The sequence below is a fragment of the Trematomus bernacchii genome, unplaced genomic scaffold, assembly GCF_902827165.1.
Source record: "Trematomus bernacchii unplaced genomic scaffold, fTreBer1.1, whole genome shotgun sequence".
Taxonomy (NCBI): domain Eukaryota; kingdom Metazoa; phylum Chordata; class Actinopteri; order Perciformes; family Nototheniidae; genus Trematomus; species Trematomus bernacchii.
In genome coordinates this window covers 4,267,787-4,294,260 of record NW_022987705.1, presented here as the reverse complement: position 1 = coordinate 4,294,260, position 26,474 = coordinate 4,267,787, and the positions used below count along the sequence as shown (strand labels likewise).

Sequence of the window (26,474 nt, the reverse complement as noted above, 5' to 3'; positions counted from 1 at the left end):
ACAGGTCGTTTGTGGTAATATATGAACCCTGTGGAGGGTAGCCTCAGCGCTGACAAAACATATCCATATATGCAACAAATAAAGTTTATATTAAATGGTTATTTTGGTCATATAAATAATCTTTGTATAACTTTTATTTGGGGGATAATTATGCTTTATGTTTTTGGACTACAGTTCCCATAAAGCTTTGGGGAATGTAAACAGGAAGTAAAACATTTTCATCTTCTAAGCACCCTTCTTTTCACCTATGTTTGTTGACATTTCAGCAAATTCATACCATTCAAATAGTGCAGAATAAGCAATTAGCAGTCCCTGTTTGCAGCGTACAGAAAATGACCACTTGATTACTTTGATACTGAAGAAAGTCTATGATTTCTGAGTGGCTTTATGAACATTTACTGAAAAGACAATGATATGCTTGCGTGGCGTAAGACACACTGAAAGTAAAAACATGTTTATCATGTCTGTGTGTTGAGATCTGACAAAGTTATTACTCAGAGAGGAGGTGTGATTTTTGCCATCAGGCCCTAAGGGGTTTTCAGGTACTTTCCTTGCTTCCATGAACAGCCTCTCTGCAGCTGACTGTCTGATACTGCTAACAATAGGCGATTAGTCCAAATCAGCTTTCAATCCACAATAACTAACTTTCTGTTCACACCTGTGCCTTTCCCATTTTGCATAGTCTCACCCTTCAGCTCTCCTCACAGTTTGAAAACCTCTAGAGAAGCTGACCTTCAGTTCTTTGTAAAAAATAAGTAAGAGAGTATTTATTTATTTATCAATGACAGAGCTAAATTTGTGGAGCTCGGACATCTCTGAGCCCACACATTATTCACAATGAGCGGCATTCTGGTGAAAAACAGTGCATGTGTTCAGTATTTACAGTAATCCGGCAACATGGTAAATAAGTTCTAGTCTTTTAGTAGACAGTGTGTTCTTGTATTTTATACCTAATCAGTCAGGGATCAACACTTCCAGTTCGGAGTAGTATTCCTTTCTGAGCCAGATTTACAATGTGTATAGTTAAACATCCCCTCAATTTATCATATTTTTGGATATGAAATTGTGTCCATCTATATGTATGTATATACTATACTATACTATAATACACTTATAGTGAAGTTTGCCCTGTTGTGTCACACCAAGTTGAAAACTAATGTCTACCTGTGACAATAAAACCTGAAAAGCTGTTTGTTTACTTGGAGTAATAACTGGAAAACTTGCCATTGAATGCCTTGTGGGACTATCGTCCAGCAGGAGCAGCTCGGAGCCGCTCTCCCACTCGTCATCCGAGCCGTCCCAGTATCTCCGGCGCTGACCCGAGGACTGGGACCGGGTCACCGCCTTGGCTGAGGACAGGGTAGCATCCTTGGAGTCTGAATTCACGTTTCCAGGAGTGGATGGGAGCAGATTCTCCGGCCTGTCGTGTTTATCCAAGCCTCCGCCCAGAGGGGACACCGCCTCCTGCTCTTCATCGTCATCCTCAAACAAAGAGGACTCAAAGTGGAGGAAGCCGTTAGCAAAGGGGCTGTTGCTGTCCAGAGAGAAGGCCGGGCTGGGCGGGCCTGAGAACAGACCTTCTGTCTTTTTCTCCGAGACGTCAGGAGCTGCAGGTATGTCTCGACTTCTACTCTGGACCACAGGTTGTTTTGGTCCAGAAGAAGAGCCACTATAGCTTTCCTCCCTGCTTGTGTTCTGGCTGCCAGAATAATCCCCGCCCGTGCAGTCAGCCCAGGAGTCCGTCTCCATCTCCTTCCCCCTCTCCTTCTTATTCCCCCCCCACTCCCAGCTCCTTTCCGGCTCCCTCACCGGCAGCACCAGGTCCGGCTGGCTCACCATGGATGTGAGATGCTGCAGCCTCCTGAGAGGACTGTAGGATGCAGAGGAGGAAGAGGAGGAGTGCTCCGTTTTTGTAAACCCATACATGGATGCATGCTTGAGGGAGGAGGCAGACATGTTTAACCCGATCCTGTGGTCATGGTGTCTGGAGGCGGAGAGGTCGCGCCCGGGGGTCAAAGGGCAGCCGGACTGATGAGTCTCCCTGCCAGGGCCTGGGTGAGGCCCACTCATGCTGGCATGGTTCCTCCCTGTGACACAAACAGAGAATTGTTAGCATACCAAAAAATCAAAGTTTGGATATTAAAACACCTGCAAATTGTTGCTAAAGCTTGTTATGATAAACCTGAAAGACTGACATTTGTTTTAATTAATGGTATATTTTATAATCCTACAATTATCCTCAAAGAAAGTACACTTCATCCATGTTTCATGTTTATTCTCAGCATATCCCTACAATCTGTGTTACATCACTGCAGCTTGATCAAAGTTATCCCAGGCAGCTGGTGATGAAATATATTGAAGAAAAAGCGACACAGCTCTGACTTGAAATCCGTGAAAAACAACCCAATCTGCTTCACATGATGATCATCAGAATAAAACGTAAACAGACTCACTGACAAAGAGCGGGTCGACCTTATATGACATTATTTGGGAGAGATTCTGCGCAAAACAGCATCACAACAGCCGCTGTAAAGCCTTTGAGGAAAATTATCGCGATGTGATGAAAATGACATCAACACGATAAGGTCATCAGCCTGTAAGCTCGTGCATACTGTGGACTCACACAATAAAGACGATCAATGACAGCGTGTCATGTTATAACATCTACCCGTCGTTAAACAAGCCGGCTGCAGCCACCAACTGGAATTAAAATGGACCCATTCGTGCACGCGCGTATGCATAGATGCGTGCCACTGCATGTGTGTGTCAGTGTGTGTTGTGTGTGTCGATCATGGCTTGCAGTGGCTTCCATGCTTGCACGAGAAGAGAAACACTTAACGCTACATAATACCACGAGACGACACAAAACAAGTTCACCAACACACACTTACACACACACGCACGCACACGCACACACACACTTCCACAGGCTTCCCTCCCCGACAGATGCAGGCTATGTGTGCATCAAACAACAGAATCACGGAGAAAACGCCAAATGACACGGGATCTGTCGCAAGAATCTTACCATTCTGGTGTCGTTCAGCGCAAACATGACCCTCAACCCGCTCATTTTGCCCATTAAATGTGCCAATTTCCAATTTTGTGAAAGCGGATGAGGAGAGTCCCAGCGGCAATACTACTAGGCCTGGATCCTGTGAAACGTACTCTCTCACTGCCCCCTGCACCTCCCTCCTCCTCCTCCTCCTCCTCCTCCCTCCTTCTCTCTACATGCGCTAAAGCCTGGTCCAGCGGCCCCTGGAATTAGAGATTCAGGCAGCGACACTCCCCCTTCTGCTTTGAGATAACTACTTTATATTTCGCCGTGTATACATCCCTGCTCTGTTGAATGGCTGTTTCCTGCCTGCAGACTCTGAAAGTCAGCCTCTCTCTCTGTGCGCACTGCCAGGCGTCACCACTGCCTCCCTCCCCAGCCGGTCCACAGCATAGAGAGCAGAAGGGGCCGTAAATCGTTTTTCCTAGAAATAAAAACTAAGAAAATCTGAGCTGGCAGCCACCTATAAAAAAGAAAACACACCGGACGTCCACATGACACCTCTAAAAACTGGCCCCGCCCCTCTTCTTAATTACCAGCATCAATTATTAACCTAAACCAGGCTGCCATCACCAACATGTCACATGCCAAAGTTGTGCCAACAAACTGGCATCTCATACACCACCAACCTCCTCGAAACGCACTTGGGCAGCACACTAAATAAGACGAAATAAATAAATGGAAGTCATTCAAAAATGTCCTCCACTAACACGTCGGAAAGGCAGAGAAATTGTGCAGCAGGCTACCCGGAAAAACAGATGGGTTTCCTTTCCTGAGACGAGTTGCTGTGTAGTCTCTGCACACCCGGTCCCTTCAAAATGGAGTCCTCCAGTCCAGCCTTTAGTGGAGGAAAAAAAAGCAGGCCACAAAGTGTTAATGCAAGCTCGATATAAAGTTCAGCCAGGCACGGAGGGACTGAGCCTCTCTCCTGATCCCTGGAGGTGTTTCTGAGTCCTGGGTCCTGACAGGAACATGTTCCCTACATGCTGTCCCTGTCTCATGAGCGTGTGTGCCACGACAAGAACAGGGGCTCCTCTGGTGTGTGCGTGTGACAAACGCTCGTCTTAAAACATTAAATGGCACTTTAAACGTCGTCTGTGCTGTTTTTTGGTTACTGGTTTTGGTGCAAATGAAGGGGGGGAAACACACGGTGTATTTTTTTTTTTCCAGAAACGAATGGGTGAGAGTAGGCTACTGCAGCTCCTCGGCCGGGGAGAAGGAGCTGAGCTTTGGTGTATTGGATTGGATTTGTATAGGTGATATTTGTATAATTAGAGACGATATGTCAGTGGGGACATGGGAGGGTGAGTAGAGGGGGGGTTTCAGGTGTAGAAAAAATCCCCCCCACACACACACTCTTGTCACCGGGAGGCGGTGTGATATGGGAAAACGGCGGAAATGAGCGACACAACAGCAACACTTCCTCCCCTGCAGAATGAAGCTCGGCTGGGTCACTGTTGAGCACGAGGCGAACAGACACGAGCCTCTTTATGACTGTGCATGGGAATATTTCACGTTTTCTGAAACCTCTCGCTAAAATATCCCCTTCTGTTCTAACATCTCCCGGTTATTTTCATCTGACAACATGGATGTCCAGGATGCGTTTTGCTATTCGAGCCGAACAGAATATGTTTTGTTGGAAGTAGTGAGACACACCGGTTAGAGACGGGCAGACCGGAGCAGGGCCTGCTGCGGGTTTATCAGGCTGAGTTTCGTTAAACAGCGCCTCGACCGGCAGCCGCGCGCATCTCCACGTGCCCAGCCATCATTAGCGCCATTAACGTGGTTCACCGTCATTTACAGGCAACATGTCAACACCTCCAGGACTTTCCACTGCTGCACATAACCGGGGTTTGGTTTGACGAAGCATCTGTATGAGTCAAATCCTCCAAATCAAAGTATTACAAAAATGTAATTCCCCTTAGACATGCAAGATAAGATAAAGATGAGAGAAACCTTTATTCATTCCTGTAGTAGGCTAATTCAGGTGTCTGAACAGCAGAAAAAAGGGCAAAACACAGGATAGAACAGATTAAGTTCAAACAAGGCTAATTAGATTGAATAACACATTAAACATATAAGTGACAGTATAAAATAAAATTTAAAAAGGATAATTAAATAATTAATTATAATAAATATATACAGTAGACAAAGTCCTACCTCAGCAGTTTACTGTGGCCTTCTTGTTTCAGAAAGTACATGCAGAGGTGTGAAGTAACTACGTACATTTACTCTAGTATTAGTACAAGATCTGAGTACTTCTCCCACCTCTGAGTACACGTATCCCTGTGTAAAATATGTATCTGACTAAGTGAGAAACCTACTACCTACTTTTGTTTAACAGGCTGTGGTATGTAAATGTGTTATACATATACAATACAGATGGGTAATATACAGCTGGGCCTGACATACTGGATTCCTGAAACACTGCTTTACTTTCGGTGTGTTAAATATGGCAGGCAAAATAACATGACATCATTTATTTAACTAAAGCCACACACAATACTTTGCAGAATCATGACACATCTATGTTGACCCCCCCCACCCCCAAACATATGACTCAGCTGTTCTGGTATGAGCTGGTAAAAGTGGACTGATTTGAATGAATGTATAGTGACAGTGACAGTGCTGATACTACTTTTTCTCGGTACCTTTTCCACTGCCTCTGCTGCTACTTCAGTGAAGTATCTCCTCATCACGAGCCGAGGCCTTTGTGTTGTTGAAGCGCCACATTTATTTGGAGACTCGTCAGATCCACCAGAGGGCAGCAGAGCACGCGACATGAGATCAAGGTGTAAAAGTGTTTCCAACATTCCCACAAAAACTGATATCCCCTTGTCCACGTCAATCTCATCTCTCATTTGTTGTTTATTTGTATCGAATCAGTTCCACTCCGTTGGCTTTCTCCAGAGGTTCTATAGTGTAGTGGTTATCACGTCTGCTTTACACGCAGAAGGTCCTGGGTTCGAGCCCCAGTGGAATCAGTCTTTATGTTTGGACAGTGATATGAGAATGCAAATATCAATAGGTAAAAATAACTAAGAGAAATATATGTGTATATGTCATTCCATTAAAGTTGAAACAAGCAGACATAATACAAATACATTATTCAATTCAAAAAGTATGAAAGTTAGCAAATAAATAGGAAATAAAAGTCCAAATCCATTTATAGATTTTTTAAATGTCACACATGCTATTCAGGAATCAACTGATGAAGATGTGGAAATGCTACACAAATAAGCTATTTATCCAGATTGTATTCATTAATTGATGATTAAAGGTGGGGTATGTGATTTTGGAGAAACCAGCTCGAGATCGCTAGAATTTGAAAATACACAACCGGAAAAAATCTGCCACTTCCTTACAGAGCCCCTCCTCCAACACACACGAACGCGCACATGACCAATGAGGGCACAAGATAAGTTTGTGCACGAGATGGAAGGCTGACAGGCAGGTAGGCCATCCAGTTATTTTAGCCGGGCCGGTTTATTTTGATTGGTCGTGCTTTTTACAGCGTTTTACAGCGGCTTCCACAGATTACATTTTTTTATGTATTTATTGTCAAAGCATTTAAGATATTCATTGCTATCGGGATGTTAAGAGCATTCCATGGAATATAACAAAAAGTGTTTCTGAAATAAATTACATACCCCACCTTTAAGTATTTTTTCTTCCTGGTGACACAGAGGTTGCAGTTCTCTTAAAGGGCCAGTACACCTGGGAAGAAGTGCTTGTTTGGATAGTCGAATACATTTGGAAACTTCTCAATGCACACCTGACCACACTTCTGACTACAGATTGGAGGGCAGTTTCCTCTCCAAAAATGTAACATTTACCATGCTGCGCTGATACCCCAAGTTGGTGGAGGTAATGAAAGAAATAGTTGTGTAAATGGAGGAATTAATGAAAAAAAGATCTCTATGGAATGAGGAATGACTTAAAGGTAGGGTATGTAAGTTTGAGAAACCGGCTCGAGATACACTTTTTGTTATATTCCATGGAATGCTCTTAACATCCCGATAGCAATGAATATCTTAAGTGCTTTGACAAAAAATCCATTCAAAAAATTCATCTGTGGAAGCCGTAATACTGTAAAAAGCACGACCAATCATTTTAGCCGGCCTGGCTAAAATAACTGGATGGCCTACCTGCCTGTCAGCCTTCCATCTGTGCACAAACTTATCTCGTGCCCTCATTGGTCATGTGCGCGTTCGTGTGTGTTGGAGGAGGGGCTCTATAAGGAAGGGGCAGATTTTCTCCGGTTGTGTATTTTCAAATTCTAGCAATCTCGAGCCGGTTTCTCAAACTTACAAATGTTGGGCTCTCCTTCACGCCGTGCCATTTTTTGGATCAAAGAGAGCCAAGTGGGGTGAGTCCTATATAAAAGTTATATTGTTTTCGGTTGAACTACACCCTAAAAGATACATTTTTTTCCTTATGGACTTTGGTTTCTTTGTTGACTTACTCTAAAAAAATATATAAAAATGTGGTCACTGGCACACACACACACACACACACAAACACACACACACATTGGAAGCTCCTGGATTAGATATGTGGGAGGAAGCGTTCACACCACCCTGATTAAGTTTTAGTTAACTGTCACACCAGAGATCCGGAGGCCCACGCTCACCACCTCTCCCGGAAATGTGTGTGTGTGTGTGTTTGTGCATATGTGTGTTTGTGTGTGTGTCTTCCTGTTGTTTTAGATTCCACTTCACTCCCCCACTGCTGCCATCCATGACCTGTGACCCCCGCTGAACCCAGCTGTCAGCTGTCCTGCATGAGACGCTCTCTCTCTTCATCAACTTTCCTTTTCTCAGTTTCACTCCTCTCACACTGAAGCTCTCAATCTGGTTCAGAGCAATGCCAAGAAATACTGGGATACTATACTAAAGTAAAAGTAGAAGTACCATTGTCTGAAGATACCCCATTCTGTTTTTAAACCCTAACATATAGCCAATGTGTTACTTAGTTTACTTCAAATGACTGTAGATATTACTAATAGAGTGTGTTTTTTATTGTATTGCAGTAACAAACACAGGATTAAGGGTAAATAACATTGTTTTAAGAATTGAAAGACTCCTTATTTAGCTTAAACTTGTACATTAAAAAGCATAATTACTTAAAGTGGACCTATCATGCTATATTATAATAATATAGTGTAGGACCATACCTATATAAGGCATATTTATACTTTTTTCTTTTCAAAATACCAAACAAATCATGCATTTTAGCCATGCCTCATTTTGCTCAATTTGCACTTTTTTACCCCTGTTTTTGCAAGGGCTGATTCTGTGAGAACAGCACCACCTACAGGCCTGGCATATGTACTACAGCGTCTCCAGTGCTTTTGAACGGCAATGGCCGTGGCTGTCTCCTCCTGATTGGTGGAGTTGGCCCAATAGCCGTAGCGCCACCGTCCTGACGTCAGGACAGTGTTCAAATCTGGATCAGTTTTTATCAGATCCGTTGCAGCCCCTTTTTTAGAGATTTGGGTATGGAGGAAAATAGAGAGGGTTGTGTTTTCTGACACTTGGTGAGTTCCCTGGAACACCGGGGACACATATTCATGTATAAAAGACGTACAAAAGTGCATTTAGCATGATAGGTCCCCTTTAAATAAACTGTAATATAACATATAACATCAGTAGACATATTTTCATTTCAATATATGATGTATTTTTAATGTATCGTCAAATGTTTTAAAGGGGACCTATCATGCAAAATGCACTTTTTGATGTCTTTTATACATAAAGATGTGTCCCCGGTGTGTCAGGGAACTCACGCAGCGTCAGAAAATAAAACCCTCTCTTTTCCTCCGTACCCAAATCTCTAAAAACGGGGATACAACAGAGCTGATACAGATTTACGTCTGATATGATGTAATATCGGCAATGCGGACCCTTGCCACGATCAGCAACGTTGCTATTAGAAACAATGCCCGACTGTTTTGGACGTAATATGGTCTTTGTTTACATTAGCATCGCTAACACTCAGAGCTAACCTGTACTGGAGAGCATGTGTGTGAAGAAGCAGGAAATAAAAAGGAACTCACCTTGTGGTATAACCGGCAAGAGAGAAAGCCTTTGAGCTCCATACTGTTTCAGAAATAATCCTTGATAATCCATGATATGGTGTTTGATCACGGCAGTATCTGCCTGTAGAATCTCCCGCATAAGCTCCGCCCCTCTTTTTTTATCATTTTCTTTTTTTAAAGCTTTATACATAAAATCAGCACTTTTGAAACAGGAAGTGAAATAGAGGGATATGAGGCATGGCTAGAATGGGTGATCTGTTTGGTATTTTGAGCAAAACACTTCATAGACATGTTTTTTATATATTTTTATATATCTGAGACCTATGCTATTGCCTAAAAATAGCATGATAGGTGACCTTTAATGTTTAAAGAACTTAAAGTGATTATAAAATGAAAAGATGAGGGAAAACGGTTTTACTTGCAATATTAATTTGGTAATATGCTGCACCAAAGACTTTTATGAACCTTTGTAGAAGAATAAAATAAAAAGGTGAGATGATGTGTGATCAGTGTTGTTGTAGCAGCAGCTCTTCTCCACACAGGGGAGGCAACAGCATCTCTATACAAATACACAAACAGGGAGACTCGTCTCTTCAAATTACTTCTACATGTTGTAATCTAAAACAATGTTTTGTCCTTTTAAAAATATATTGATACCTTTACATAAAAATCTGAGCGACTCCAAATCATGAAAAGTCAGGAACATGTGATGCTGCCAAATCCTGACTCACTGCCATGTTTTGAAATCTCACACTAAATATCCTCTCTGCTCTCATCAAAACTCATTACCTCTCCTCATATACATAATCCTCATTAATCCACTTGTGAACAACGTGTGAAATAAAGAAGAAAAAAACAGCTTTGGTTCCTCTGGACAAAAATATCTCAGGATACCATTAACAGAAAACGTCAAATTCAATTATGCCTTTCTCTCCTTATCACACACACACACACACACACACACACACACACACACACACACACACACACACACACACACACACACACACACACACACACACACACACACACACACGCACACACACACACACACACACACACACACACACACACACACACACACACACACACACACACACACACACACACACACACACACACACACACACACACACACACACACTTATGTAAAAACTGACTGAAAGGAAGAGGAAGTCCTGAGGGCTTTGAAAGCATGATTGGGAGAAAGCTCTTGTGCTGCTGAGAAAGGAGAAGGTGAATACCGGCCAGCAGCCAGCACAAAGTGGAGTGGAGGGCTCCATTCTCCGCGCCAGAGAGGGAGACCCCTCCTGGGGGGTGGGTGAGGGCCCTCAGCAGCCCGGGACCCTCGCTTAATGAGAAATTCCTGGGGATTTAGAGGGGTGCAGAGGTCTTCATTTTCTCACTGCGCCGGTCCACGGTGGTGAGTTTCTCTTTCAGCCCTGAAACGTCCCCAGAGGAAGGGAGACCCCCCCCTCCATTCAGCGAGAGCAGGGGCCCGCCTGCCTGCTGGATTATGTATATGAGATGTGGGCTGCAGGATCACAACCTGCCACCTCCTGCACACTGCAAAAAATGTCCAGTCATTTAAAGCTGCACCTGCCTTCACAAAGTGGGTCTGCAGCAAGGAGGAGCGTCCCCCCCCCCCCCCCCCCCCCCCCCCCACGCTAATTAAGATTTGGCACATTCACACTGATGAGGAGGACATTTTGCCCACAACTGTGGAGAAAAACAGAAGGCATGTGCCAACATTCAAATCCTCTAAGCCAACATCATTAGAATAAGTAAACAACTTCTTAAATTAAAATTAACTAGTCGTGTATCAGGAATTTGGCTCTTGTTTTAAGCAGCTTTCCATATAATTATTATACGACTTGTACACACAGCATTGAGAGCTAATGTACAGTAATATATCAATATAGACACACACACAAATATTTAGAGGTGTTAGTCAAATTGTAGAGAAATTGTAATATAGTATTTTTGGGAAATGTACAAGTAATGAGCATTTTGTTGTTATACTGCAACACTGAAACTACTCGATTGGACTTACTTAGGGAACACAGTGACATCACCATGTAACACTCAAGCTTCTACTGGCTTGCGCTCCAACACATTGTTCGTGATAGGCTAAGGGCGGGACATCTTTAATCAGTTGACCAATCACAACAGTGTCGTCCAGCTAACCAATCCGAGCAGACTGGGCTCTGGTTTCAGACAGAGGGTGAAAAGAGGTGCTGCAGCACAGAGAAAAATAAAGAGCTTTTTGAACATTAAAGCATGGAGACATGTCCCAGTAGAGACACTACATACTGATATACACCTGAAAATGAGTGTGATAGAGCCCCTTTAAAGGTCAGATACTAGGACAGGTATTGACTTAGGAACAAGTCACTTGAAATGGCGTTTTTCCTAAATCAGGTCCTCATTAGTTACAAGGATACAAGGATAACTAATTGTCATTGTACACATGTTTGGAAATTAAATGCAGGTATATTCCCATTTAGCTTTATAAGAAAAAACTGAAAATGTCAGAAAACATTTTTGGGAGTGAATGGGGCGAAGCCTGCGAGCTAGTTCAGGCAGTCAACTCGAGCACCAATGATACATTAACACGTGACGCACCTCGTCCCTCTTACAACCAACCAAACACATTCTCCTAAACATGCCGCTCTATTTAAACTGCCAGGTCTTCCTGCCTCTGCCTCGCTATGCTGCTGCTGCCACTGCTGTGTTCACTTGCTATTGCTGCGTTCATGTTCCAGCTGCTGTGTTTCATGTTGCTGCCGCTCGCCTACTTCACCACCACCCCAGCTTCCACCCCAGCTTCCACCTGTAGGCTCGGGGGATAGTTATCTAATCATCACTCAATGTTCTATGTAAATCTGTGGAGTGATGAGGCCCGAGCCTAGACGCCAAACTCAAACTATATGCTGCTTGCCTGCTTCTAATAAACATATTAAGAAACACGTGAGTTGTCTGACTGAAATTAGTTTGAAGGATAAGTTCAGGAGTCTTACAGCCTGAGGAAATATATCTTACTAACAAACAGTTAAGATCTGCACATTAAAACATTTCCCCAAACCATACTTATTTAATTGGAATTTGCAGAGAAAAGAAAGATTTAAAAACAGGTCAAAGTCAATACATTGCAACCCTACACCGACAGAACTTCAGCTCTGTCCTTGAAATGTAAAATGTAAAAACTGAACTGTGGAGGCAGATCTAATCTTTGCAGCATTTAATTCTCCAACTGTATGATTAGAAGAATAGGAGAGGAGTTGAGGGGCCGCTGGGCTTCAGATGCTCCTGTCAGACGCTCCCCCTCGACTCAGCTTCAGGGCTGGAGGGGTCGAGGCGTCGGACATTGTGTTGAGAAAACTCTCGCTGAGGATCGCCTCACAAACGAACCCCCAGTTGGCTGTTTGACGGCTTCACAGGTGGAGGGACGGCGTCCTCTCTCCAGGACTCAAACCCTCAGGAAGCATCAGAAAAGAGGGGGGAACACTGTCTGAATTCACATCAAAGTGCATGCTTCACTGAGGACTTACAGTGTGTTTTAACCTGGGATGACCTCTGCCGAAACCAAACAGGGATTATAAAATCTACACTACTGAGGGAAAATGTTGGAATCTGATTATTTTTGATGAGTCTCTTACTTCCTTTAATAATGGCTATTTTAACAGATATATGAAAAGACTAAAATAGTTTTAAATGGTAAATTGTATATAAAGCCCCTTCTATATCTCTGTGAAAACAAAAAAACGTGTGTGCCAGCATTTATCCTTTCACACCAATAAAGTAAAATCTAACATTGTTGCATAAAGTGTATTAGGATTATTATGTATAGATCATCAGCAGGATGCAAGAGAATTGATCTTAAGAGTTTCTTACCGAAGATGTCTACACTGCACAGAAGGTCATAATGCAAACCCTAACCCTGTAACACTAAACAAATAGTTAAAATCTGATGTATTTGAAGGAATCTTGCTTTTATGAATTTGTTTCCTCATGTTTGATTAAACGTACTATTACTCACTATTGATAAAAGCCTCTGCTAAATCTTAAGTAGTATACATGTACAAAATGTAATGTTTTCCAGTCCATAATTGAGACTTTTGACCATTATCGAACTTCGATGGTGCATTGGGACATACATATATATTTCCTCTGTTATTCTTTTCTAGTTTTAAACTGTGATTTGTCTATAGAGTAGTAATGGACACACACACACACACACGCACACGCACACGCACACGCACACGCACACACACACACACACACACACACACACACACACACACACACACACACACACACACACACACACACACACACACACACACACACACACACACACACACACACACACACACACACACACGCACAGGGCGGTGTTGGTCAGCTCAAAGCACAGCCGGGGTCTGGCAGAAGAAGAGATCTCCACTCGGCTCTCAGCGTGAGCGCCGACTCTCTGTGGACACAAGCTTCAGATCATTGTACGTCCAGCGAGCCTTTCACTTCACTTTAAATACAGAAAAGTCTGCACTTCACTTTCATATCAGCGATTAAATCTTGTGAGAGTTTCATCTATAATTTATATCATCACTCTACAAAAAATAATTATCAGTAATGTCAGTTTTTCTCTTTGTCCCTCCAATAAACTCAAATGTTATTACACAAATCCGTGTTATTGGTAATGTTGAAGCTGGTAAAGATGGAACTCATTTTAATGTAATCTTTTATTCTCCAAGATGTTGTATAAGTATACAGTTTGTATTTGAGTGAATGTACTTAGTTTCATGTTTTCACTGACAAACCCAAAATGCTAAACTCTATAAAGTACAGTCTTCAAAGGCTTATTAAGTCAAATCAGCCTAACAGGACTTTTATCAAGTCTTCATAAGTCTGAAAGTGAAGTTTAACAACGTCCTTGAGGTTTTTTTTCTGCACTGTAGACGCACTGACCATCAATTACAGCTTTTAATTATTCTGAATAAACAACCTTGGAGCTCAAAATCCAGAGCAAAGAAGAGAAAAAAGCTGCTTTCTCCCTCCGGCTAAAAATCTGATTAAACATCACTATTTGAGCTCAAGTTTAAAGAAGTCGTCTTTGCAGCAGAAATGTCCGGCTAATTGGTTTGTTAAGACGAGAGAGGGAGTGAGGGGGGAGAGAGGGAGAGAAATTCTCCCTTTTCTTTGAGTCCAGACAGGTTAAATGTGCAGTTAGGCCTCGACAAAGAGTCGTCCTTTCACATGCAAAGATGAGGTATATGGAGCGAGCCGGTTTTGTGGCCGGTGTTCAGACTTCAATTGAGAGGCACCAAAGCGTGACGGCATCCCCTCCCCTCCTTTGCCTCCCACTCGCCCTTCTTTCCTCCCCACCTTGCATCCTTCCTTCATTTCCCTCCACTATCTCTTTCTGCATCCGTGTTTTCCTCCGTCCTTCATCTCAGGATTCCTGCAGAGGTCTGTTGGGCGGTTGAGCTCCTCATGTCTTTAGCAGAGATTGAAGTAAGGAGGTTGTAGTTTGTGTCCTGTCATCTCCCTTTTTATTAACCATAACCACAATATTTCTCTAATGGCACCTAAACACTGTAGTCGTCTGATTGCTTTTCTTATCTTGAAGTTGTTTTGGTTTTATTTTTATATTGTTTATTCAATTTTATTTTATTTACTTGCACTATTTTATCTGTTTTATTGTGTTGCACTGTTGGAGGAGCCTGAGACCTAAGATTTTCATTGTCATAAGCTCATAACTACACTGTAGCTATGTACACATGACAATAAAAGCCTTGAATCCTTTCCAATTACACACATGATCAGCAACAGGAAGTCACCCATTACAAGTCTTCACAAGAAGTAATACCGGACAACTATGGGTGGGATTTAAACTACATCAAAGCATACTTGAGAAGAGATACTGAAAAAGATGCAAGACTCGTGTGGTACAGTCCTTTCCTGTAAAAATGGATTTCCTCAAGAAGCTAGCAATCCAAGTAATTGCATTGATCTTAAGCAAAAGTGAGACGTACTGTAGGCATCAAAGATTTTGTTATACACCGAGAGTTGATTGTAAATTATTTTGTTTGATTTGATTACCATTACCATTCGTCCAAAACTAAATTACAAGACAGTGTCAGGAATTTTGAAAAAAAACTACCAATAGGGTTAATGAAATTCATCCTGGTTGAGCGTGGTGAATGCTAAACAAACTGAGTCTCACTGTTTTATCCGCAGATTAGTGTTAATTCATGCAAGACACACATTAATTATGCATCTGATTCCCAAAAGGAGAAAAAACCCCTCCATAAAATCACAGTGAGACAAAAAGTACTTATTGCAACAAATGAAAATATACTTTTTTGGACGCACAAGTGGATTTTTATTGTTGTTTTTCGATTCTAATAATAATAAGCTGCTGGGTCCCATCTCTAACCAGCACAACAAAGACAGGGAGGGCTTGTGTAAAGAGAGAAAAGAGGGAGAGTGTGGGGGTGTTGTTGAGGGAATATTGGAGGGGGTTTGTGGTACAAAGACTGAAGCCGTGAAATGCTGCTTGTAAAAGCCCGGCGCTGGTCCACTCATTGAGTTGTCAATCTGCCCGGCAGGTCTCCTGTGAGATGAGTCCTGTCAGAGGGGACCAGGAGGGGTGGGGATGACCTAATGCTACACCCTCTCCTCCCTTTCTCCTCCCAGGGCTTTGAGTGACACCCCCACCAGCCCATAATACCCCCCCCCCCCCCCCCCATGGCGCTGAGGCAGCAGACGAGTGGACCAATGGAGACACGGCTTAGTGGTCAGTGATGGAGAGAGTCAAGAGGTGAAGGTGGAAGAGAAAATCCTTTTAGCAACTCGTGGAGAAAAAGGGTTCAGAAGAAAGAATTGTAGAGATGCTGCCAGGATCCAAAGAAGCCAAATCATCCAGTTAGTGACAGCTAAATGTTTGCTCACATCAACAATCTGGATGTTTTATATCTCCCTGAAGTCTGTAATAATCTGACAGACATTTGGTTATCATGACATACATTTTATGAAACTTGTCTTGCCTCTTGATCCTAGTTTGTTTTTAATTGATTCTTGTTTTTTTCGTTGTCTTTGCTTGCCTTGAATGTGTGTCTTTTTTTAGCTCACAATGCACACAATGCATGTGTAAATTCAATATGTGCAAGTGCAATGTTATTGTGTCCAAATGGATCACGGGGATAGGGTGAAAAAGTTTCTCTGCAGAGTTGTAAAATCTAGAAGTCTCGTATAATTATGAAACAATGTGTGCATTGTTTTCACGTCTAATAAACCTTCAAACTCATGTATTCATGATATTTTCATTTGTGAAACACACAACTATTTTACTTTTAACGGCCTCTAAATAAGTTCAATGTTTTTTCCTCCTTGACACCGTAGAGCTCCGTAGTAATCTCATTATTTTAGGACCCTATACCTAGAACTCACAATCATTGGTGAGGATTGAAATGTAAATTGAAAAGTGATCCAAACACAGATACTTTAGGTCTGTCACTGAACGATAATTATCCTGGCCTCACACTTTGACATGCTTCACACTTTGCTGCATGCTAACAAAAGCGTGCGATGAAGGTCACGGCTTGATGAAGCAAACAGAGTTACATCGTCAGCAAAAAGGCAAAGACAAACTGCTGTTATCACAAAAACCTCCACTTCATTAAGTATTTTTTACAGAACAGTGCAGTGAGAATATAGACAAACCACCAGACTCAGGGACAGTTTCATCCCACAGGCCATAAGACTGTAAAACACCTGAACTTTTGAAAGAACATCCATAACATTCATCTGTTTGCAACTTACAAATTATTTATCACTTGTATATAGACTCTTATGGCACTACTTCTATTCTATTTTTGTTTGATTTACTTGCACTATTTTATCTGTTTTATTGTGTTGCACTGTTGGAGGCATAACTACACTGTAGCTATGTACATATGACAATAAAAGCCTTGAATCCTCGAATCTTTAAAACACAAAATGCGTCCAGTAAAGTAAATTCTCTGCTTGGATCTCCGGGGGATATTTAGCTCTCAGAGTGATTGTCTGGTTGTTCAGACAGCGAGGGGGCAGGTGGCGACACAAACAGCTTCATCCTCCGGCCTTTAGCTCTCCCTCACCTCCTTCCACCTATCACACCATCTCTTTGTGTTTCTCCGTCTCCCAGAGTTCAGAGCTCGGGACCAGACACATTGTCCCGTTTGATGACTTGACGTCTCTGTCTGTCAGGGAGACGCAGACACAAAGACGTGCACACAGTCTGCGCTCTGACAGGTTCCCCTTCAAAGGTTACATGTCAATCTGATCTGACAGCCGTGATAAAGACTTTTTGATTCAGTCCCACTCACAAAATCAGAGCCAGATGAATGTTGGGGAACTGCATCATGCCATGCAAAACTTTTAAATGTGTTACAAGTGATTTTAGGCAAGATAAACTTTCTTGTTTTAATGTATGGCCAGTCCATCGAATATCCTGATGCTGTGGCGAAACAATTTATAAGAACATGAATAAGAAAATCTCACTAGCTTAAATCCTTTACTAATGTTGAAGTTCTATACCAACAATATCAATGATCCATTATGTGCAATGCCTTGTGTTTTATGCTGCTGCAACGCAAACATATAGTACATCTTATATTATTTATCTCATTACAAGAGAAAGTTCTGCCTTTCCAAAAGATTCCTCTGTAAAGCTTAATCTACATTCACTTAAAGTATGAAAGTACCTTTTTGGCAAAATAATTTCCCATTGAGATATTTAAAATAAATCACGTGAGAAGTCTAAATGTGTCTGACACGGAGTCTGCTTGTGTCTGGTCACATGTAAATACCGCACTATTTGTTTAAAATGTAAAATGAAGTCTTTTTAAATTTGAGATTCAAAGTTGAAAGGAGTTGCTGGAAGGAGAGAGAGACGGAGGAGAGATTTGCATGGAGCAGGGGACAGTTTGTGCTGCATCATATAATGTTAAGAGACAACTTCCTCTTCCTGTGTTTCAGGTTTTGTATTGTGTTTTTATCAGTCAACGGACCTGAGTCTAGATTTCTTGGGTTACATTATGAACATTTCATAGGTATAACTCCCAACAGTGTATGAGAACAGCCTCTCTAGCAGTGGCAGATTTAGGATTGGAGGAGATCCGGGGTTTAGCCACAATTTTGAAGTTGTTGAGGGGCGGTTGGCAGCGTGAACTGTGGACTCGCCGAAGCCTCGCAGCGGGAGTAGTACGCAGGCTACTGTCCCGCAGCTGCTGCCTCTCTGTTGGCCTCCGGTACTGCACATTAGTCACGAGACGTATCTCAGTGAAACATTCGGGGCTTTTCAGAAGAGATACCTTGAGCCCAAGTAGCCACCCCCTAACGGCCGCCACTGCTCTCTAGGTAGGGTGAGGTTTAAATTATGTAAATTAAACACTTGTTAGTGAAAGATTAGGGCAATCAACAAAGAGTTCATCCTTAATTGCAACATAATTCAAGTTAAACATAATCAAGAGAGCAAAATCATTACATTTTTTAAATGTTAACACTGCACACAATAACCAAACGTATCTTAAAAACAATATTCTACTTTTAAAACCTCAACAATTGCAAGAGTTTATAGTCTGTGATGTTTTCAAAATCATGACTTAAAGGTAGGGTAGGTAAGTTTGAGAAACCGGCTCGAGATACACTTTTTGTTATATTCCATGGAATGCTCTTAACATCCCGATAGCAATGAATATCTTAAGTGCTTTGACAAAAAGTCCATGCAAAAATGTCATCTGTGGAAGCCGTAGTACTGTAAAAAGCACGACCAATCATTTTAGCCGGCCCGGCTAAAATAACTGGATGGCCTACCTGCCTGTCAGCCTTCCATCTGTGCACAAACTTATCTCGTGCCCTCATTGGTCATGTGCGCGTTTGTGTGTGTTGGAGGAGGGGCTCTGTAAGGAAGTGGCAGATTTGTTCAGGCTGTGTATTTTCAAATTCTAGCGCACTTGAGCTGGTTTCTCCAAAATTACCTACCCCACCTTTAAAAGGCAGTATTTGTGTTTTTTTTAATTCTGTTGACGGTAATGAGGTTAAGTTACTCTTACAATTCATCTTTTCCACGTGCTCGTCCTTTTGTCCAGTAAAGATATTCTCCTGTCTTGGCTCAATCAAACTGTTGGAGGACATTTCAGAGAAAAAAAAGTCAATTTAAGTTTCATTGTGAATCAAAACCCTGTGGTGTGTGTTGTTATGACCTCTGTGTCACACACATTCCTCTCTTATCCTCTCTCACACAGACGTATAAGTAACAAACACAACTGCCCACACACAGCGACATCCAAAAACAAGCTGCTTTCAACCATCACTTTATATATTTATATTTTAGGGAAACATCTGTTGTTCTACATGTTTTTCTTTTGCTATGTTTGTACCTTAAAGAAACTGCTTAGTCTTTAGTATTGATTAATGCAACCAAATAGGCCTGAGTACTTTCTACAGTTGCCTTCCTATGAATGGACAATAACGTTTTTTTAGCAAACTGTAAATGTAGTGTTACTCTTCTAGCACAATTTCTCCAAACTCCAGGAGAGTGTTGACATATAAATGCAGGTTTTTCAGGAACACACACAGATCCCAGTAAGTGACGTGCGGACACAACAACAGCTCGTACCACAACATGTGGAACGACTTTGTTTGTGACGGACTGAAAAAGCTTCTTATTCCTGGAGTTAGCGTCTGTATTTTGGGACCGTCAGAGGTGGGCGGTCTGTTCCGATTCGACTTGGCACGGCTCGGCCCGGCTCGGCCTTGTTTGTTTGGACAGCAGGCAGTAATGTGGCACGCTGCAGCCTGGGAGACGGAGCAGGAATGTGGCTGAAGGTCTGCTCCGGCCTCATCAAGAGACGACCAGGAGCCCAGACGCTCTGAAGAACCAAAACCACCAACACTGGTCTCACAGAAACACTCACTGCCACAATCACAGACTGAAGTGAGGAGATTTAGATCAAATACAACATGATTTATCAGTTTAGTGCTAAATAATCAGTGGTGTAAAGTAACTAAGTACATTTACTCCAAGTACTGGACTTCTACCATTGTGTCTCTTGCACCATTCTCTTGCACTTATTTGCAGCTATTTTTATCAAATGAAATGCCTTTTTTATGCATAATAAGTCATTTGACTTTTGCTGCCTGAAGTATATTTTGATGGTAATACTTTTATACTTTAACTTGAGTTAAGTTTGAATGCAGTACCTTTACTTTGCTCAGAATGATCATTTTGATGCACAGTAATGCGTCTGTTATGAGTCCAGAATATGTAGTATCTAACCTGGTTATTTGTGTGATTCTAATAACACATTTCATCATTTGTGCAAGAGTGTTTTTAACTGCTCCACATCCCAGATCTGTCATCTCTGAAAGAAGCAGCAGGTATTTTCAGGATCTGAAGTTCACGTCTCGTCGTCCAGACCACATTTCGCGACTAAATATTTATTTTAAATCTATTTTTGATCATTTTTTCTGTCATCGAACAACACAACTGCATTAAGCTATGTTAGCTCTGCTTTAGGAAAACATACGCTGCCTCATGGCTTCCCGTAAATGTTTTATTATTATAATTTATATAGTGTCCTGATTGTAGGTGTGAAGATGTTGTAGACCTCGACCTCAGCACAAACAAAATACTGATGTTTTTAACTAATGGCGCCAACTATTATGGTACCTCACACATCTTTACTCTTCGTCCTATTTTAGACAAGCTTTTCACAATGAAAGAGCACTTTATGACTTTTGAGAGTTGAAGTAAATTCTAAAAGATCAGGGGGAACTTGAACCAACAACCTCCTGTTTCCAATACTGTTTCTCTACAAGATGAGCTACCAGACATTCTGCAGAAAGAGTAAGGTTTGCAAAGTATCCGATCCGATCCAATCCACTTTATTTCTATAGCACATTTTAAAAACAGAGGGTTTTCCAAAGTGCTTCACAATGAACATAACATTATAATAAAATATAATATTACAAGAATAGATAAAAGGCACACATAAGAATAGATAAAAGGCACACATAAGAATAGATAAAAGGCACACATAAGGGGGGCTGTGGCGCAGTGGGTAGAGCCTTGGTGTTGGGATCAGGGGAGCACAGGTTCAAACCCCACTGCAGTCAGCATGTCGTTGTGTCCCTGGGCAAGACACTTCACCCCAAATTGCTCCTGTGGGGATTGGCCACAGTATTCAGTATGTAAGTCGCTTTGGATAAAAGCATCTAACAAGTATCATGTAATGTAAGAATATATACAAGGCACATAAGGGCTATGGACAGACAATAAAAGCATAGAATAGGTAGAGCTCAGACTGACTCAAAAGCAAGGGAAAAGAGATGGGTCTTTAGGCGGGACTTAAAAGTTTGCAGAGTGAGAGACAATTTGACATGGGGGGGCAGGTCGTTCCAGAGCCTGGGGGCTACCGCTGAGAATGCTCGGTCTCCCCTGGTCTTTTTTTAAATTTAAAGTGGACCTATCATGCTATATTTGAATAATATATTGTAGGGCCATACCTATATAAGGTATATTTATACGAAATACCAAACAGATCATGCATTTAACCATGTCTCATTTCGCTCTATTTTGCTCTCCTCCACCCTGTCTTTGCATGCGCTGCAGCTGACCACGCCCCCCTGCAAAGGAGGGGGCCGAGTTACGAGCGTCGTGTTACCATGCTGTTACCATACCACGGCAACCTTTCATTCCCCTGATAGGTCAGCTCCGCCGTCCTGACGTCAGAGAAATGTTCAAATCTGGATCAGTTTTTATCAGATCCGTTGCAGCCCCGTTTTTAGAGATTTGGGTATGGAGGAAAAGAGAGAGGGTTGTGTTTTCTGACACTTGGTGAGTTCCCTGGAACACCGGGGACACATATTCATGTATAAAAGACGTACAAAAGTGCATTTTGCATGATAGGTCCCCTTTAAGTATCACAGAAGAAGACAGAAGATTTCTGTTGCTATAATAATAATAATGAGTTTGTACATACAGCACTTTTGAAACCACAGGTTAGAAAATGTTTTGACAGAAAAGGAAAGAAACAGATAAACCAAACAGCGATGCCAAACAAACAAAATTACTTTGGTAAACTTCAGTAAGATTTTTACTGCAGGGCTTTAACTTGTTTATTCCCGTTCTGTGTTCAAACATACACTTTAGGAAGACATTTAAGTACTTTTTTCATCACTGAGAATAAAGTGAGCATTACAGTGAGCTCAGTGTTTCAGGGAGTTTTTCCCACAAACACAAAAACATCTCAAGTTTTTACATAGTATCATCTTGCATAACATCTCATGCGTTATCAGTGAAAACAGTTAAACTCTCTGACGTGCAGGAACGTTATTTGCAACAGAGTACTTGTACATGTGTTATTGCTACAAGTGAAACCTTGAGTCTCACAGAGAGCTCAGTGTTCCTCTGCTCGGCTCCTGACTTCCTGCTCTTCCTCTCCTCTCACCTTTAATTGGTCGGAGCGGCAGTGTGACGCCTCGGCTCAGACAGAAAGCTCTCTGTCTGCCTCACTTTCCACTCGGAGCCCAACACAGACAAATAACCTACCTGTTCTGTTCATTTCTATTGTGAGTTATGACTATATAAATGTCCAACCCGGCCATAAAGATCACATTTTGGCTACAGTATGTGATGAAGTGAAAAAACTGTGTGTAGAAACTCTTTATTTCTTGCTACTGCTGGGACGCTCAACATTAACCAATATACATTGTCCCTTTATTTATCATCAGCTTATAATGACAGGGTGTTCAGCTTGAAGACATTAGTTAGACTCAATGAAGCTGATACGTGCTTTTTAAAGGACTCCATTCACGATTAGATTAGATTTATTGTCCACGGGGGGAAATTCATTTTCACAGCACTGTACATGTACACAATAAACATACAATATATAAACAACACATTTGATAATATGGTACAGTAGTAGGAGAAGAGGGGGGGAAACGTGCAGTCCAGTAATCTCTGTTTGCTCCTTTGGAAGATGTCTGTTGGTCGAAATGAAGTTTATTGTACAGTGTTACTCCAAGGTATTTAAAGCTGTCGACTGTTTCAACTGTTTGGTTATTGTTAATAATGATAATAATGGGGATAAAGGTTATCTCAGGTGGAACAAGTTAAGGAAATATATACAATTAAATCCAATAAGAAGCAGACAAATCTGGAAACATCATGTGTACACATCGCTTTTCCTAAAAGACTGATTATTGTGGTATGAAAACTTGTGTCCAATAGCAAAAGGTGTAAGAAGTACTGAGATATTTGACTTAAAGGGGACCTATCATGCAAAATGCACTTTGTGATGTCTTTTATACATAAATATGTGTCCCCGGTGCGTCGGGGAACTCACGCAGCGTCAGAAAATAAAACCCTCTCTCTTTTCCTCCGTACCCAAATCTTTTAAAAACGGGTGTACAACGAGCGGATACAGATTTCCATCCGAACTGACGTGTCCATCCGTGGTGACGTCGGCGGACCCACAGAAAGTTGCTATCAGAAACAATGCCTGACGTGTTTTGGACGTCTTTGTTTACATTAGCAAGCCTCGCTAACACTCAGAGCTAACCTGTACTGAAGAGCACATGTGTTTAAAAAGCAGGAAATAAAAAAAGAACTCACCTTGTGATAAACCCGCAAGAGAAAAAGCATTTGAGCTCCATACTATTTCAGAAATAATCCTTGACGTGGTTTAAACAGGATGGCGTTTTATCACAGCAGAATTTAACTTTATCTATCGTAGAATTCTGATTAGGCATTAGCTCCGCTTCCTCTTATTTATTCTTTTCAAGCTAAGGACCCAAAATCTGCGTTTCTCTAACAGGGCTGCAAAAGAGGGGTTTGAGCAGTATGAGGCATGGCTACAATGGGTGAACTGTTTGGTATTTTGAAAAAAAAACTGTTTTATATAAGTATGGCCCTACAATATATTTTTAAATATAGCATGATAGGTCCACTTTAAGTAAAAGTGGTAATACTATTGTAGATATAATCTATTTCAAGTAAGTCCTGCATTCAAAAATAAAAGCGTAAAACATCACTTTAATGTTGCTACTGATATTTAGGATCCCTTTTAGTATCTGACAATAATCTCCAAAGTAACTAGAGCTGTCGAATACCGGCGGAGCAGAAAGTTCAATATTTGTCTCTGTTGTTGGTGAAGAGGTATAGAGTTGTATACAATTTCCCTCATATTCATTATTAAAGTTATGTACTGAAGGAAATGTACTGAGTTGCTTTTCACCACTTGTTCAGAACTTTGTTTCTTGATATTCCTCATTGTCTGAGTGTCATGCAGACGTCTGACTGGAGCCTGAACCAGCCGCGGTGTGTTTGTGTCTCTTTGTCTCGGCTTCATTATCGTCTCTCTCTCTGGTCTGTCTCTGGAGTCTGACCCGTAGCTGTGCGGTCGGGCGGGGTGCCTGCCGGTCACCGGGGCTCCGCCACACTGTCTCATCCCCCTCTCACCCCCGTCTCACCGCCTGTCTCACCCCCACGGTGCTCTGCATGCTGGGAGACAGGCAGGTGCCTGCAGCTCTGAAATATTAACTAAAACAACAGGTTTGGATCACTTTCTCAGCCGTTGTGTTAATCATCTCAAAGTTAGCAGTTAACTGTTCAGATTGTAATGCCTGTCAACATCACACACACCCAGCTTGTATTTTAGTCAGAGGTCAAAGGAGACTTGCTTCAGATTCTTCAAATTGTTTAGACTCCAGAGACGTTTTTTTTTGGAAGACACCAAGCTGACATTTTTTTATTTATCTCCTGTGGGAAATTGGATTTGTAACAGTTGCTCCATCTTAGAATAAAATAAAAATAAAATACGTTTAAATTAAATTAAATTAAATGACGTGTATATATTCAAAGTAACGTAGTAATGCTAATTACCATAGATATGCCAAAAAAATTACTTTTATTTGATTCACAAATAGTTAAAAATACAAGAAAAATCATAAGAAATATGTTAAATGAGATACCCCAATAATCTATCAGAAGTTTTAGAATTTAAAATGTATAATTGGAGAGAGTTCATGTATTATACAGTGAGTTTTCAAGCTTAAACAATGTGTGTGATCATGCACAGTTGATTGATTGCACAGGTTATACAGCGTAAGTACGTTTATCTAATTATTTACATTGATCTTGTCATTTGATTATAGTCTCAGATTGTTTGTTGTTTTTACATTATCATTCATGCTTGTTGATTTGTGTAGCCCTCTGAGACAAATGTGTTTTGTGATATTGGGCTATATAAATACATCTGAATTGAATTGAATTGAATGATCTGGGCTGTATTAATAAAGTGTCTTATGTTACCACTAGAAGTACTCACCTAGTATAAAGGGGTTTCCTTTCAAAAGCGTTCAAACAAATCAGCTCAGAGCAACTTCTACTAATGAAAGGAGAGTCCTGAGATAAGAGGAGAGATGGATGATCACAGGTCTCACCTCCACACTGATGGAGTGACAGGAGACCAGGAGAGGAATGTGAGTACATTAACTCAGGTATTTCTACTTTTAATTGAGCTTTCTACTTCTACTTCACTCATAGACTCATAGTGTACACTTTATGTGCAGCTTCAGTTCCTTCAGATGAAAGTCGCTCAGCCCCTTAAATTGTCACAGCACCAAGACAGAAATAAAAACCGTTGTGGCCCAGTTGCGACATATTTTTAAGACGCCCAACCCAAGAGACATTTTACAAAACATTTCTAAGTTTGGCCAACAAGAACAACAGGATGAGGGAAGTCTAGACCAGCCACACCAGGGCCCCAAACCAAAGAGGAACAGGGCCCAGAATTAACTAAGACAAACCCAATCTAAGGATGACTCAGCGCCACAAAGTCAGGCAGCGAAACAGAAGCTTTCCTTAAGTATCAGAGAGGATGGCAGATCACCTGAGCTAAGGGAGAAAAGAGGAGAGATCGAGAAGTCAACTCAATGTTTTAATATATGCATTTGGCCTTTTTATCCTAAGATTTAAAGTGACAAAATGCAATAAAAAAACGTGCATACTGTATGTGCAATCTATCTTCATAACTTATACTTACGATTATGTTGGACCAAACCAAACCTCATGCTTGAACTGTGACCTCTGGGTGAGCACAGGGACTCTTTCCCCCTCTTCCTCCTCCTATTCCTCCTCCTCTTCCTCCTGTGATCAGGACAGCTGGTCCTTGTCTTTTTCCTCTGAGGTTTGTTATTGAAAGTGAAAGCCAAACAAACACAGCAATCAGAGAAATACCAGAGAGATCAGAGCAAACATCTGTCCGATCTTATCAGAGAGCGTCTAATACCGGTCCATTTAATCTCTTTCTGATTTGTACCTATTTGTTT

At 41.5% G+C, this 26,474-nt stretch overlaps 1 protein-coding gene and 1 non-coding gene across 5 annotated transcripts in view; one reads left to right on the top strand and one right to left on the bottom strand.

The window, feature by feature from the left end:
- Nucleotides 1–4,070, bottom strand: part of nsd1b (nuclear receptor binding SET domain protein 1b) — a 28,504-nt gene extending 24,434 nt beyond the window's left edge. Inside the window, exons 1-2 of one of the 4 annotated variants that reach the window (XM_034140037.1) lie at nucleotides 3,799–4,070; nucleotides 1,225–2,087 (exon numbers count right to left, since the gene is read on the bottom strand). In XM_034140037.1, the coding sequence (XP_033995928.1) occupies nucleotides 1,225–2,070 (846 nt within the window). In that variant the 5' untranslated portion in view covers nucleotides 2,071–2,087; nucleotides 3,799–4,070. Of the gene's footprint in view, nucleotides 1–1,224; nucleotides 2,088–3,025; nucleotides 3,484–3,798 lie in introns of those variants that run through there. The other 3 variants (XM_034140038.1, XM_034140036.1, XM_034140039.1) reach the window with 3 other exon arrangements.
- Nucleotides 4,071–5,963: 1,893 nt separating this feature from the next.
- Nucleotides 5,964–6,036, top strand: trnav-uac. The gene has a single exon. It is a non-coding gene; the product is annotated as a tRNA-Val (tRNA).
- Nucleotides 6,037–26,474: the final 20,438 nt, after the last annotated feature.